At 41.9% G+C, this 14,230-nt stretch overlaps 1 protein-coding gene across 9 annotated transcripts in view; it reads right to left on the minus strand.

Moving 5' to 3' along the window:
• Positions 1–14,230, minus strand: part of SLC15A2 (solute carrier family 15 member 2) — a 52,244-nt gene that overhangs the window by 21,937 nt on the left and 16,077 nt on the right. For all 9 annotated transcript variants that reach the window (XM_059852723.1, XM_059852725.1, XM_059852726.1 and 6 more), the window contains 6 exons: positions 13,368–13,455; positions 12,628–12,769; positions 10,737–10,829; positions 9,543–9,642; positions 4,506–4,596; positions 2,408–2,485 (listed from right to left, as the gene is read on the minus strand). In XM_059852723.1, coding sequence (XP_059708706.1) covers positions 2,408–2,485; positions 4,506–4,596; positions 9,543–9,642; positions 10,737–10,829; positions 12,628–12,769; positions 13,368–13,455 — 592 coding nt within the window. The remainder of the gene's footprint in view (positions 1–2,407; positions 2,486–4,505; positions 4,597–9,542; positions 9,643–10,736; positions 10,830–12,627; positions 12,770–13,367; positions 13,456–14,230) is intronic.

Genomic DNA, 14,230 nt, shown 5'->3' on the forward strand with positions numbered 1-14,230 from the left:
ACATCCTACAAGAGGCAGTGTGCTCCCTAGAAAGTCACCACTGTCCTAATATCTGCTCTGGCACAATAGGCACCTCCACATCTGATTCACTCTGGAAACCAAAACTTTGAAAATTCACTTTGTTTATGCTTCTTGTAGACTAAACTTATAGTACAACCCACACTGAATTGCTGCACCTGATGTTGGAAATCAACCCTCACTGACTGGAAACCTGTGAGGATTAATCCAGATACAATACAGGCTCTGTGCACTTGCATCTCACACACATTTCAGTGGAAACTGCCCAAAGATCCCTGCCTCACACATAGACGTTAACAGAAATTACCTCCATTTAGAGTTTCCACAAAGGGATATACAATTTAAGATACTGTTTTATCCTGGTTTTCTCCCTCAAAGCACAAAGAATATCAGAATGAGACTTCAAAATCCTGTCAGAGATGGAGTTACCTGATTGTGTACCATTTTTCCTGTTCTTTGAGAGTCTTCGAGGACACTGGAATTCCAAAGAGATTAGTGGGGAGAAACACCTTAAAACTGAGCATGAAATCCATATAATTAACTAACCTGAACTTTTAAAACTAACCCAATAATCTGGGTTAGTCCACAGGCAGTGGAGAATAGCAGATACTTCTGTCCTAACACAGGAAGCCTGAGACACTACAGGGAACACACCTTTGCTTTTACCTGACTACGAAGACCTTTAGCATCCAGGTTTGACTTGCAGAACTTGAGAGACCTCTGAAGTCAGTTTAGGTGAGTATCACTTTGCATTTGTGCAAAGTCATCCAGAGTGGGTAGCTGCACTACCTAATTTTTAGCATTTCCCTGTGAAAATGTTGGTGCTTTTAAAAAGGTGATCCATGAGGTTTGCTGAAATACCTTTTGGTGATGCCATTGACTCCTTTGGGAGCTGATGTTCCTGCATTAGGTTTAGAATTTGGAATTAAATGGTATCAATCTACCCCATCCTTCAGGAACAGTAGCAGTCCAGAAAATCTCGCTCTAAATCTATCCTTGCTTTCCATCAACACAGGGAGAGGGCCAGTCAGGGCCAAAAGGGTATTTTCTCCAGTTCTGCATGCTACTCACATAGTCAAATATATCACTTCCCTGAGCATTTTAGCATGTTACGAAAGAACAGAGAGCTGCTTTGCCAGGCAGGACATGGAATCTGGCAGCAGGACACTAGCTAAAAACAAATTTCCACTGATGCCCTCACTGAAACTGCAACATTTACACGTTCATTTTCCCCTGGGCAACTACTGCTCTGCTAGAAACTTTCAGCACAGCATGGTGCACACTGTGGGGCACTAAACTGATAGGAACAGGCCACAGGGGAAAATAGAACCTTCTCAGGCCCGTGACCATGCACTTTTTTGAAAATATTTGCTGCAACGTTAGCTGTGTCCTTTCTTCAGTTTCCTGATTCTTCTCCCCAGTGGAAATTTGAGTGGAAACAGCAACATTCACATTCTCTGGGGGACACACTTTTCAAATCCCAGATGCTGCAGTGAAATCACACAACTGCTTGGTCTCTCAGTGAAGGTAACAAGCTGAATGAAAAGTCACCCCATGCTGTGTCAAGAGCTCACACATGCAGTATAATAAGGGACTTGCTTCTCAGAGCTTGCAGCTGTGAAACTAAAGCTGATGGGTGTCCTCTGTGCTGGCTACCAAGGAGTAACATTAAAAATTGGGAGATTGTTGAATGTTTTATAAAGGTTGAAGAAGAAATCTTGACAAGTACATTTATGGGGCTAAGATGCAAGCATTAAAAAGCACAGGGACTGTGGCTGTCTCCTGACACTTGGATAATAAGGATTTTTTTATTGCAATGTAATAATAAGTTGTCACTGCAATTGTGGGAATTACTTCAGCCAAGCAAAGTAAGACAGCTCAGAACAAACTAACATCTCATCTAGCTCCTTCTGCAGCACACAGATTCAGCAGCAGAAGTCTGAGCCATTGAAGATGGCCTTGAGCTGCAGGAAGCTCATGGAAAGGTTAGAAGTGCCATGTTAAGCTTCTCTTCTATAAGCTGGGGATCTCTAAGGACTGCTCAGATTGCAGTTCAAAGGCCATGCCTGCTCATAGGCAAAGCTGCAAACCATCAGGAGAATCATTTTGGTGCCTTCCTTTGCATTAGAGCAAAGCAATTATACTGTGAAACATCCATGAGACCACCCCCTTAACAGTATCACAATAAAAGATTACAGTAAAACCATACTCAGCCCACCATCAATCAACTACTGCTATTTACTGCTGTTCTGAACTAGGAATTGTTAGGTGACCTTGAACCCTTTCATTTCCCATCACAGTATCCATCCAGAATTAGTGAATTCGTGCATTTTCTCATCTATTCATGGACTCAAAACTGGTAACTCCTATTACCACAATTTCCACTCACCAAGTGCCAACACCATCAGTGCTGCTGGGACACCAAAAGCCAGTGCATAACAATCCTCTCCAAAACATTTCACATCCCCTGAAAAAGAAGTCAGAAATAAAAGCAGCTCATTACATCTAGACTTATGTTACTGGGGCTTTTGATTTGATTCCCTAAATCAGTCGCTTCCCCTGGTTTTAAATCTTCTTTGCTGGTGCTTGACACTGTGAATCGAATCTCCTTGAAACAGTTGTCCTCCCTTGATGAAGACAATTTGGAAGCAGGGTTAGTGTCTGCCAGCAAAAGCAGCTGATAATGGAATATTGATGCAAACAGTTAAAGGGAGGGGGCAGACAAATAGGTATAAAGAAGTACTAGGGACTGTAATTGGGGAATAAAAGCACAACATTTCAAATAACCTGAAGCCATTCTGTATTTGAATAGATCTAAATAACCAGTACTGTGCTGCATCAATCTTGAGTGTAAAACCTGAATCTGTTTTCATAGCGACCTACAGTGGACAAAGTGGGAGCCCAGGATAAGCCCTAGAACTCCAGTTCCCTGTGTCACCACCTCCAATCTCACTGGGGCAGCTTGCTCCAAATGTCAGGTCTTGCAGCAGCCCATTAGGAAACCAGGTGTGTTATAGCATGGGTTGCACCAATCTGAGTTCTGGGTCACTGAAACCTGTGCCTCTTGGACCAGGTCAGTTCTTGCACTGTGCTCTGGCTGCAAACAGCAAACCAGCAGTGGGCTCTGTGTTTGAATGCCAGGGGCTGGACATTACTGCATTCTCACATGAATAATGTGACAAAATGGCTAAAGTAAGCCAACAGAATTAACAGAAGACCAATCCATGAAGCCCTCAGCTGCTCCTGTTTGTTGTAGCTGGAAAATCACAGCTGCACAACTGTGTGCATGCATAGCATTTATTTACTTATTTTCAGCAAATTAGCTAAAATCTAACAAAGCTGAGAGCATGGGCTCTCTGGGCACACTGAAATTTTAAGATGTTAAATGACTTGGACTTCTCTACCTAAAAGTATATATTTCTTATTTGTACCTAATGTCTACAAACTGCATTTCCTTCTCTTCCAAGAAAAGATTTCACACTTAGCAAGAATATTACTCTTTCCCCATCCTCTCCAGTTCCATGTTGCAAGTAGCTTATACTGGCTCATGTTTTGATGCTTCAAGGGATTGGATTTTCATCTGCCCACTGATTACTTTAAGCAAAAACCCTTCCCAACTGAATGCTGACCTAGAGACACCAGAGAATGAACAAGTAAGAAAGACAGCATTTGTCTTTGTCCCTGTGCATGGTGTAAACATGAGACAAGAGCTTGTTTAGATGACACTCCGAACAAACAGAGCTTTCTGGAAGCCATGGAATGGAATGGAAAAAAAGGCAACTAAATGTGAAGACTACCTTGTCCCTGTCCCCATCACCTATGGCCTGATGCTCTGCCCCTGTGCCCATATTTAGAGTGTGCCAATCCCTTTGGCTTCGAAGCGCTGCAATACAATGAAGTAAGTGCAGCAAGACTTGGGGACTAAAAAGGGTTTTGCGAGCAGGCTGGAATATAAAGTAGGTCTTAAATGGGGCATAGGCCTGTGCTTTGTCTTCAAGGCTAGTTGCTCAGGGCAGCAATCTTGCAAGCAGATCCATGCAGACAAGCCTGAGTGCCAGGACAGAGCCCTCCAGAAGTCAGCAGCACCCCGTGGGAAGAAGGTAGGACTTTAAAACCAGCTCTGCTAAGTTTTTCAGCCCTGATACTGCACAGGAAAGCAGAATTCATTTCCCATCCATAGTTTACCTGAAGCCAAGTTCTTCACTGGCAATGGGGAATCATATAGGTCCTTCCACCTTTCATGTTTTAATTCTGTAGTTCAGGCTGGTTTTGAAATACAACCAGGAATATAATTTCTGTGAGTTGTCTGCCTGTATCATAAATCTGTTATGCTGCTACAGCAGGATTAACAAGGTGTAAATGCAAAATACTGACCACTCCACAGATAATACAATTTCTGCCATTCTGTTGTCATAAGAGTCTAACTATGCACAGCAGAGTAGTTAGAGGGAAGCTAATTTATTGCTTTATTCTAAATCCACACTGACCTCTTAATACAGGAGTTACAAACGTGGAGATCAAACTTCCAGCATTAATGGATAAATAGAAGATGGAAAAAAACTTGCTTCTCTCTGAAGTCTAAAACAAGAGAAGACAATGTCAATGTCATGGCTAATACACAGCATTGGATTTGCAAATTCACTATCAATTCTCTTGTTAGGAAGGCTGGGCAAATATTGTCACAAAGTGCATAAAATGTTAAGCAAACAAGCTCGTGTTCAGGTGATGGTAAATGCTCACACAAATCAGCTCACATTACTCAAGAAGTGCTTTGGGGCTTTTTGGCATTTCAGAGGAAAAGCTGCTGCTTTGAGAGTGTTGTGAGACTGGAAGGAGGGGAAAGCATTTACTTATTCAGAACAAGTAGCATGATTCAGATCCTTTGTCACCTAATTCAATCCAATTTGGCATGGTTTGACAAGCTCATAATTTCTTGCCATGTCTGAGCTCTTTTTTTTTCCCCCCTCCTCTCCTGTGTAGAAATAGAAAAAGAAACTTGTATATTTTAAGGAACTGGTAATCACAGCATAGACGAAAGAGTGCCAGCAACTGAGAAGTATCCATCAAAGAAGAGACCATCAAGGTGACGCCAATCAACCTCACACTAATAGGATAAATTAAATCTAGGAGAGCAAATTCAAGAGCCTGATGGAGGGATAACTCTAAGAGAAAGAGTTTTGAATTTAACCTAAGCTGTAACTTACTGTAGTTTATAGAGTCAAAGGATTCCTGCTGATCTTCTTTCTTCTTGCATAATTCATAATTTGGAAGAAATCAGTAATTTGATGCAGAGTTTGGTCCTTTGTTCAGGAGTAATGTGTGTGTGCAGTCTCTCCTTGCTTGTGGGAGGGACATACATGCACAGTCACATGTGTGCTGTATACGGTGTTAACTTCCTCCCTGGCCTGGGTGGGCCAGCAGAGAGGGGAAACAAAAGCAGGCTACCTGACCCACCCCATGCTCCTGTGCATCAGCAGCTCTGGGACACCTGAACTGATAAAGATAGAGGGGAAAACTGCATCAGACATTGCATGGTGCCCAACAGAGAGCTTCCCAGGGCACCTTGAGCCTCATCTCTGTGACCTGAGCATCATTTGAATGCAAAGCTTTAACTTAGCTGAGTGCTAGAAAACTCCTCAGGGACTGTTCTGTCTCCTTTCCTTCTAATGTGTCCTGCTTCTGTCTGCTCCCTGAGACAACAATATTCACAAGGCTAGAAAACTGGAGAAAGCGTGAAGAATTGCAGGCAGCTAAAAGAGGACAGCTGTAAAGTAATGAATCCTGAGCTCCAAAAATATAACAAAACTTCCTGTAACTGATGGTGCAGCCAACAGGAAATACTGCTACTTCGTATGGCAAGAAGCCTCTTATCACAGGGGATTACTACAGGGAAGAAAGGGAGGTGGGAGACTCTGAGAGGGCTTCTCTTCATGCCCCCTTGTAAAGTGGGTGCTGAGAAGGTCAGGGTGAGAGCCCCATCACCTCCCACTGCCACCCACCAAGGAGTCTGGGGGTCTCCTTACTTGGATTAAGGGCTTTCTGCTGTGACCCAGCACAGTTAGGAAGACCCCATCAACTGAGCTTTTGGCTTTTACACAATTGTATTTCCTAGAGTGTTCAAGGCTGACCCATACCTTCCTCTTAAATTATTTATCCTAGACTAAAGGATTTGAAAGCCTTGTAAAAATCATCTCAATGGCATGTTCTCATGGTTAATAGAAAAAAGCAGTGGGTCTTACTATCTGTTATATTCCTTTCCATTGCTGGTGGTTTTGATAATCCAGAACTTTCTACTGCTAAACTAGTAAAATTATATTTTCTTTTTCATTCTACCTTTGTGACTAGTTATTTGTCATTATAGAGAAAACTAGAGAGATGAGCCACCTCAGCAGTCTTTCCCCATTCCTGGATAGCCCTCACATGACTTGTTGAAGTGGTGCAGTAGAACCCTCACAGTCCAGCCCTCTTCTAGCCAAATTGTCATGGCATGTCTCTAAGCCCTGATATCTGAGTAAATCAGAATTTCTGAGAGCTGTGATAAACTCAAGCATGCAGCTCTTGACATGATAAAGTCTAGAGCAACAATTACCAAAAAGAATGTGGTAGTAAGAGAAGAGGATAGTGATGCGTAAAGAATTTGGAGCATCTTATTTCACACATTTTCAGATTTTAGTGATGGAAAGAAAAAGGGTCAGAGAAAAGCTGAAATAACTACAAAAATAATGACCCAGCAGCTTGCAAATTATACTGGTTGGAATAAAGAATCTCGTCCCTATTGTCTCAATCTTTAGAGCAGACACACATTAACAACATGATTTAGATTAGCTAATTTGAGAAAAGGTACTGTACATGATAATCCCGATCTCCTTGGCAACCAGAAAATAAAGAAACAAAGGAAAGCTACTTAGCACCTTAAACACCATACTGCTTGAAAGCAGCTTCGGTCCCTAATTAATATGTGCAGCAGCTTCACATTCATATAACACATTGTAAATATAATTTTGTTCAGGCATTTTTAACTTGGACTTCTGTTTTCCCTATCTGACCTCCCACCAAATTAGTCCCCATCACTGTCTGTAGTAGTGCCATTTTCAAAGTGGCAGATCAAAGACTATTATGCTCCTGAAGAACTTAAAAGAGAATCAGATTGATGTGGTGCATTTACCTCAAAACATAAACTTGTCTCGAGGAATAGCAGGGGTAATTTAGTTATTTATACACAGAACTACCTCATCCCAAGTTTTCAGACAAAACAAATAAGCCCATGCACTTAAGGACTCAGATGAAGTTTATTGGGGTCCTGAAAATTAATGGAGAATCAAATGCTTCATTTCATAGTGAATTTTTAAAATTTATTTCAGCCCACCTGGAGTGGAAGAAAATAAAACATAAGACCCCTCAAACACCACTCCAGAGGAAAGAAATATTCCGTTTGGCCTCAAACCTTTCATTCCTTACAAAATCAAAACTTCTCATTCCAATTCTGATGACTTAAACTTCCTATCACATAGCATAAAACATTTGGTTCTTCTGAAAGGCCAAGTCATTTCAAAATGGTAAAATAGAAAACTTTCTATTTTGAAAAGAACGTTTGAAAAAGAACGAATAGAGCAGAACACATTGTTCTTATCAGAATGCTTTTTACAGTTTTCTTTCTCTAAATTAGTTTTTCTTGAAGGTAGCACACAGGTGAATGTTTGAGCCTTTGTATTTGATAAATTTGTTGGAGAGATGTAGTCTGAATGCTAGAGAATGAGTACAGGCCCACACAACCACAGGCAGTTCAGGTTTTCTCTCTGTAATGCAGCTGTAGTTGTAAAGTTGGAATAAGAATATGTATGTGCCTAAGAGGGGTGCTGAGATTCATTAACTGAAGTCTATAAAACACTCTGAAGATAAGTGTTACATATTATCATACTGTAATTAGGTGGTAATTGAAAGATGCTGGATAAACACTATTAATCATTAATATTCATAGAAGTAGCACTTGTGTAAATGCTGCTGTTGGACCTCTTGGAATTCTTTTGGGACAGCTGTTGGTGCAGCAAGCCAGGATGTCCATGCACTGGGATGCATGCAGCTATCCCAGAGCATGTGTGCTACGCTGCCAGCCTGACTTAGTCAGAGTTGTGCCAGCTGGGGAGGCTGGTGAGCAGCAGAGCATTGCTGATCCCCTTTCTGCCACATCCCCTAAAGCACATGACAGCATGTAGACATGCCTGCAGGAGGATCTGCTTTGGACAAGTGACCACAGAACATACCATGTTTTTACTTCTTCACTTCAGCATCACTCAGTTCACAGGCAAAAAGCACAACTCTTCCCAAAATTTTAAATTTAGTCTATATTATTTCATTACATGTTGACTTCATACTGGGGTATTGCAAAAGACAAGGAGAAAACTGCCCTACTGGGCTCCTTGTCCAAGGGGCCAACTCTTATCTAAATTTACCAGTGCTTTTCCTGACATACTATTAGTCTAATGTCCTTCTTTAATGCCTCCATTGATGGGACTTTCCATCTCACAAAGGCCCTAGTATTTTCCAGTGTTTCTCTAGATCTATTTCTGGAAAAAAAATTCACACTGTCAGTCCTAAATAACCCTCCTTGAGTTTAAGCCTACTCACCACAGACCCCAACACTTATTTTCTTTTCTGTAGCAGCAGCCTTCTACATATTTGAGGACTTATGCCCTGCACACAACTTGGTGATTTGAATACTTGTCATTGAGAAAATAGAGATTTTTATTTGTGTGTTAGGTCAACATAAATCTATTTAACTTAGAGTCAATTGAAAAATTTAGCATTTTGCCTGAGGATTAGCACTTCCTGACCTGCTTTGCTTCCTTAAGCACTACCTTATCCCTGGTTTAGCCCCTGTTCTGAATAATGGGAGTTTGAGATTAGTGCAGATGAGGGGCTAAGCACTCATGACAGAGAATGAGGACACAAAGCACCTGGACTACAATTCTCAGGACGGACAGCACAAACAGAAACATTTTCTCAACTCTTCAGAACTTTCCGTTCTGGAATATCCAGAAAACATTCTGGCATTGCTTGCAAAAGACTAGAATTTTCTACAGTTCTTTCTGAACAACATCTGAGACATGGACTATGACTGATTTGAGGAAAAAATCCCACAGAAGCATAGGCTGGAGATACAGTCTTTTCTTTCATTTGCCATATTCCACTGCAGTGCATTATAATCACCCTTGTTAAGCTGTGATATATACAGTTCTGTGACATGCAAGACAGGATTTTTCAACTACTCTGATGTCCAATTAACATTTAGATGATTTGATGCAATTATGACCTATCCTTTTCAGTATCAATCCTCTTCTGCAGTCATTTTGCCTTCCTGAAGCATCTAGATTCTCTCAAGTCCTATGCAAACCATCCTACCTCATGCTTTACTGTGTCTTTTCCAGCAAACTGGCCTTATTCTAGCACAACAGGATTTTGATCACATAAACATCCTCACAAAGTAAGCAGACACTGCAGATTTTAGGAAAGAAAAGAAGTCTTACATGTTCCTCTTCAAACTGGTCCCCACCAAATGCAGAGACACAGGGCTTGATACCTCCTGTTCCAAGGGCGATCAAAAACAGACCAACCATAGACAGGACCCTTCATGCAAGAACAAAAACATCACCATTGCAAAACCTTTCCAGAGCTTATGAGAGCATTTTAGTGTCACCCAACCATGATTCCTCTGAGAATGTTGTCTTTTGCACGCAGGTAATGATGATGAGCTAGACAAACAAACAAATTAAGTATCCTAATAATTTAAAAAACAAATTAATTATCCTAATTTCTGCATTCCATACCAGTCAATTAACCAAACTGGTTTTGTCAGTTTCTTGTTGTTCTGAGGTCCAATGGACATATAGGAGATCAAATATCTGTGGGATTATTTTTACTTATATGACAACAAAAGGTGTCAAAGATCAATTGAGAAAAAGAATAAAAAAGAAAAAGGGGAGTCCTTTTTGCAGCCTTGTAGCCTGGGTAAGAGCAGAAAAACTGTTTGAATTAAGCTCACTCTTGTGTGCTTTCTACTTCCCAGTGGTTTTCAAAATGCCATTGTTGGCCTGACAGATTATGTCTCTAGGGAACAAGAGTATCAGGACTGACCAGGTCTGGGACAAAAAAAACCTGTCCTGTAAACAACAAGTGCTCCTGCCTGCATGTGCATATTTTTTGAGCCATGACTACACAGACAAAACCAGCTTGGTGGTTTCAGAGACACTACTCTGACAAGCCTATCAGTTCAGAATCTAGAGGGTTGTATCCTGTGGAAGAGACAGACCCTTCCCCTGTCATCAGAAAATGTATTTCAGTTTTGTGTTCCCATGCACATGAGGGAACCTTGCTGAGCTGGGCAGCTGTGCTGATGAAATGAGCAGGCTCCAGGAAAGAACCAGGTGCAGGCAGTTGGGTACAGGAGACCAAACCAGTAGCATGGTAGAGCAGAGAGGGGTGATCCCAATGCCTGTGCCAAAGGGGTTAGAGTCTGTGTGGTGACTTCCAACTCCACCTGGAAAGTTCACCCACTAGATTCACCCTTCTGCTCTTACTCAGACATTCCTAACCCTTCCCTGATGAAAGTAATCCATGCACAGCCCCCAAAATGCTGGTCTGATGAAGATAAAACAAATTACAGACTTGGGTAAACTACCATCACAACCTGCTACAGCACTGTGGCTTTAAGGGCTACTTACACATGAACTGCCTGGTTGCCCAGGGATGGAATGGCACCGACTGACTTTATCAGATGGCCAACAACATACACAATGGAGAGGTAGATGATCGTCCTGTGAGGAGAGCAAATAGCAGTGACTGAAGGTGCTGGGTGATGTACAAGCTGAAAACAGAGTGTGCCCATGGGCCCTGATATAGGAGCTCTACTTGGCTGGCACACAAGGAACTGGTTTGCTCTACCAGTGTTACAGTGGGCAGCTGTAATTCCTTTGTGTCAAGGAATAGACATGAAAATGGGTTCAGATTAAGGAGGGATAGCCCCTGCTTTATTTGTAGACATTACTGAGCAGAATACATGAAAAGTGTTCCAGCCTTGTCATGCATGGAAGACTGCAAAGAGGAGAGCACTGTTCAGGCCCAGTTCGGTTTCCAGATTACTAATAACTGGCATTTTGTAGGATGTGCATAAGTGAATCCCTTGACTGGAAGGGATGTCTAGAGACTGTTGCCCACATTCAACCTAACCAACAAACCTGAATTAGGAGTGTGGTTTCTTCATTGTAAGTCTGTCTTGGGTCCCAAGTATCTCTGAAAAACTGAGCTCATCTATCTGCCTCCCATGCATTGGTGAGGGAGAAGAAGAAATATGAGCAGGATGATCAGACTCTTGAGTGTATTCTATTCCTTCATCACCCTCTAGATTTAGATAAATCTATGTATTCTTGTGCTGAAGACACATACACAGGTGAATCAAAGGACTTGTAAGGACAGAAGCACTAGAAGAAGTCCTATGAGCTTAGAGCATGGAAGAGGTCCCTGATGCACTCAAATCCTGGTTGCAACAGCTAATTTAGCAGCACATCAGATCATTCCTAAAAGCCCCTCTAATCTGTTATATTGGCTAAGGTCCAGCTACTCCAACAAAAGCCACTTCCCATTAAATTATAGGGATTACTCCAAGGAAAGTCTCTTGCCTAACACATGAGCATCTGTATAAGGATTTACCTTCTCACAAAATCATGCTGCAAGATAAACATCCTCAAAACTAATGGACATTGCTATGTGACCTTAAATAATAAATTTAATAAATCCATTGGTCTTTGGTTGTTTTTTTTTTTTTTTCATTCAAATGGACAAGAAAATTACTAAAACTGAGTGCAGAGAAAAAAAGACACTGACAGCTCCTTAAGAACTTTCTTCTGGATAGGCATATGGCAGCTGTTTATTTCCTATAGAGACACTTCTGCCAGATAGGCTTAGTCTTAGAGAGAAAAGTTCAGCTGCACTTCATCACCCTGACAGCCAAGACTTCTCAGACAATGAAAAAACAGTGCCAAGCAAAGAAAGTCCTATATCCAGCTGCTCATCACCACCTTGGGGCAGATGTTTGCTCCACAGCTTATCATCAGAAGGGAAGACTGCCTAAGGACTCTTACTCAGGAAGAGTTATGTGGTGATGGAGATGATTTGAGAGAACACAGGTTTCTCAGGCATAAAAGTAGGTGTGCTGATACATTACCCATGCTGTGAGAAGTGTAAGGAAGTACATTACAGTTAATGATATTTCACCTGAATCTGAGATCTACATGACATTGCTTCCTCACTATCTTTGAATCCTTCTCAGAAGCAGACCTTACCAAACTGAAGGTTAATTGCCCTACACCTCAGCTTCCTGAAGTCAGGTAGGGAAGGACAGCAGAGGAAAAGGGTTATTTGTAACATTTAATTTGTCCCAGCTTTGTTGCCTATTGGCCTTTGGTTGTTAGACAAGCACAGAACAGCATGAGCAAACTCTGTCAAAAGAGAGGAGCTGACCTTCACAAGTGTGTCTTTGCTGCACTCTGAGCTAGCTAGCTCACATACAGCACTGTCCTTGCATGCTGACTTATTTAGAGAGAGGTCTTCACTTACTTGTATTTGCCCAGCCACGAGTCTGCCATGATGGCTCCGATGACAGGTGTGAAATAACACAATGCAGAGAAGGCATGGTACACAGCAGTGGAGAGATTCTCATCCCAGTGGAAGAAGCTTAAGAAATATAGTGTCAGGACAGCTAAAAGGAAACAAAACAAAAAAAATATCATATCAGATAATTAATGTGTATATCTGCAGGTAAGCAGGATCATGGTGGCAAGAAAACTACTGATTTGTCAAGCAACTGAGCAGTGCTGTGGAAAGATTTGTGCTTCCAGACCTGTTCCTCATAATCTCTGACACAGGAGAAGCTAAAATGAGATATATGAGTATCTGACATCCTTTGCTCATAAACATTTATGTTTAGCTGAAAAACATATTTTCTAGCTTATCTTACCCTAACCTGTAGTTCTGTTTATGCTCTTTTTCTATTTACAGATTAGGTGCCTGGCAGATTCAATTCCCAAACACACTGATTGCACATCGACTATGAAAGACATCACACAGTAGAAAACCAGATTTGATATAGAGAATTGTACAATAATTTAGACTGGAAGGTACATTTGGAGCCCTCTAGTCCCAACTTCTCATCTTAGATACAGCAACAATGTTAGGATCCACTGTTCATATGTGCATTCCAAAATATCAATTAACTTTGAAAGACAGCTGATACTGCACCCAGCAGAGCTCAGAAACATCAGTCCAGCTTGTGGATGGGAAAGTCACAGGCCACATACCTCTCATGCCATAGTAGGAGAAGCGCTCGCAGAACTCGTTCACCACAATGAAGGCAATGCTCAGGGGGTAGTTGGAGCCACAGAGTTTCTGTGGGAGACAAACAAGAACATATTAACTGTCAAAGCCTTCACCCTAGCAACATATTCCCACAGTGACTGGGGGCTGGAGAGGAGTCCAGTCCAAAAAGCAAGTGCCCACAGCTGCTTGACTGGCCTGTGAGCTGGACTCAAAGGAGAGAGTGGACCTCACAGTACTCTTGCTTTAATTAAGGCTTCCCAGTGAATCAGCCAGGCTGACATGAGCCCAGTAAGGGCTGCCATGGGGATTCATGGGCAGTCAGCAGCCCACCATGCTTGTAGCTCCAGGAACTCCACTGGAAGGGTTCTACCAACTCTCAACTGCAATGCTAAAATGTCACTGATACCAAAAAAATACCTTTGGATGCCTTTTCTTCCGCACTCCATATAGAGCTACCACCCTGCCCCAAAACTGCTCCCTCTTCTAGTACCAGACTTTGCCTCAGAAACTGGGAGACCTCAGGGATCTGCTGTCTGCTTCTGTGTGCAAAGCTGCTATCTCTCTCAACCTCTGCTCCTCACTTGTGCTGAGCTGTGCCACCCCTCAGTGAAGCAGAGCATCAGCTCTCTGTCTGACACTCCCTCAGGCATGGCATCCATTTCATATTTCAAGATTGCTGGCACAGCTCTGGATAATTCAATTTATTAATCAGAACTTTAAAAAAAGGCAGTGATGAGACTGTCAAACCTGTCTAAGTGTGACCACTCTTCCTCTGAGCCAGACTTTACTGCAGCTAACATCAGCACTTCCCAAGTGAAATACAAAGCATTAAACAGATGAGTCT

The sequence above is a fragment of the Haemorhous mexicanus genome, chromosome 8 (genome assembly GCF_027477595.1).
Source record: "Haemorhous mexicanus isolate bHaeMex1 chromosome 8, bHaeMex1.pri, whole genome shotgun sequence".
NCBI classification, from domain to species: Eukaryota; Metazoa; Chordata; class Aves; order Passeriformes; family Fringillidae; genus Haemorhous; species Haemorhous mexicanus.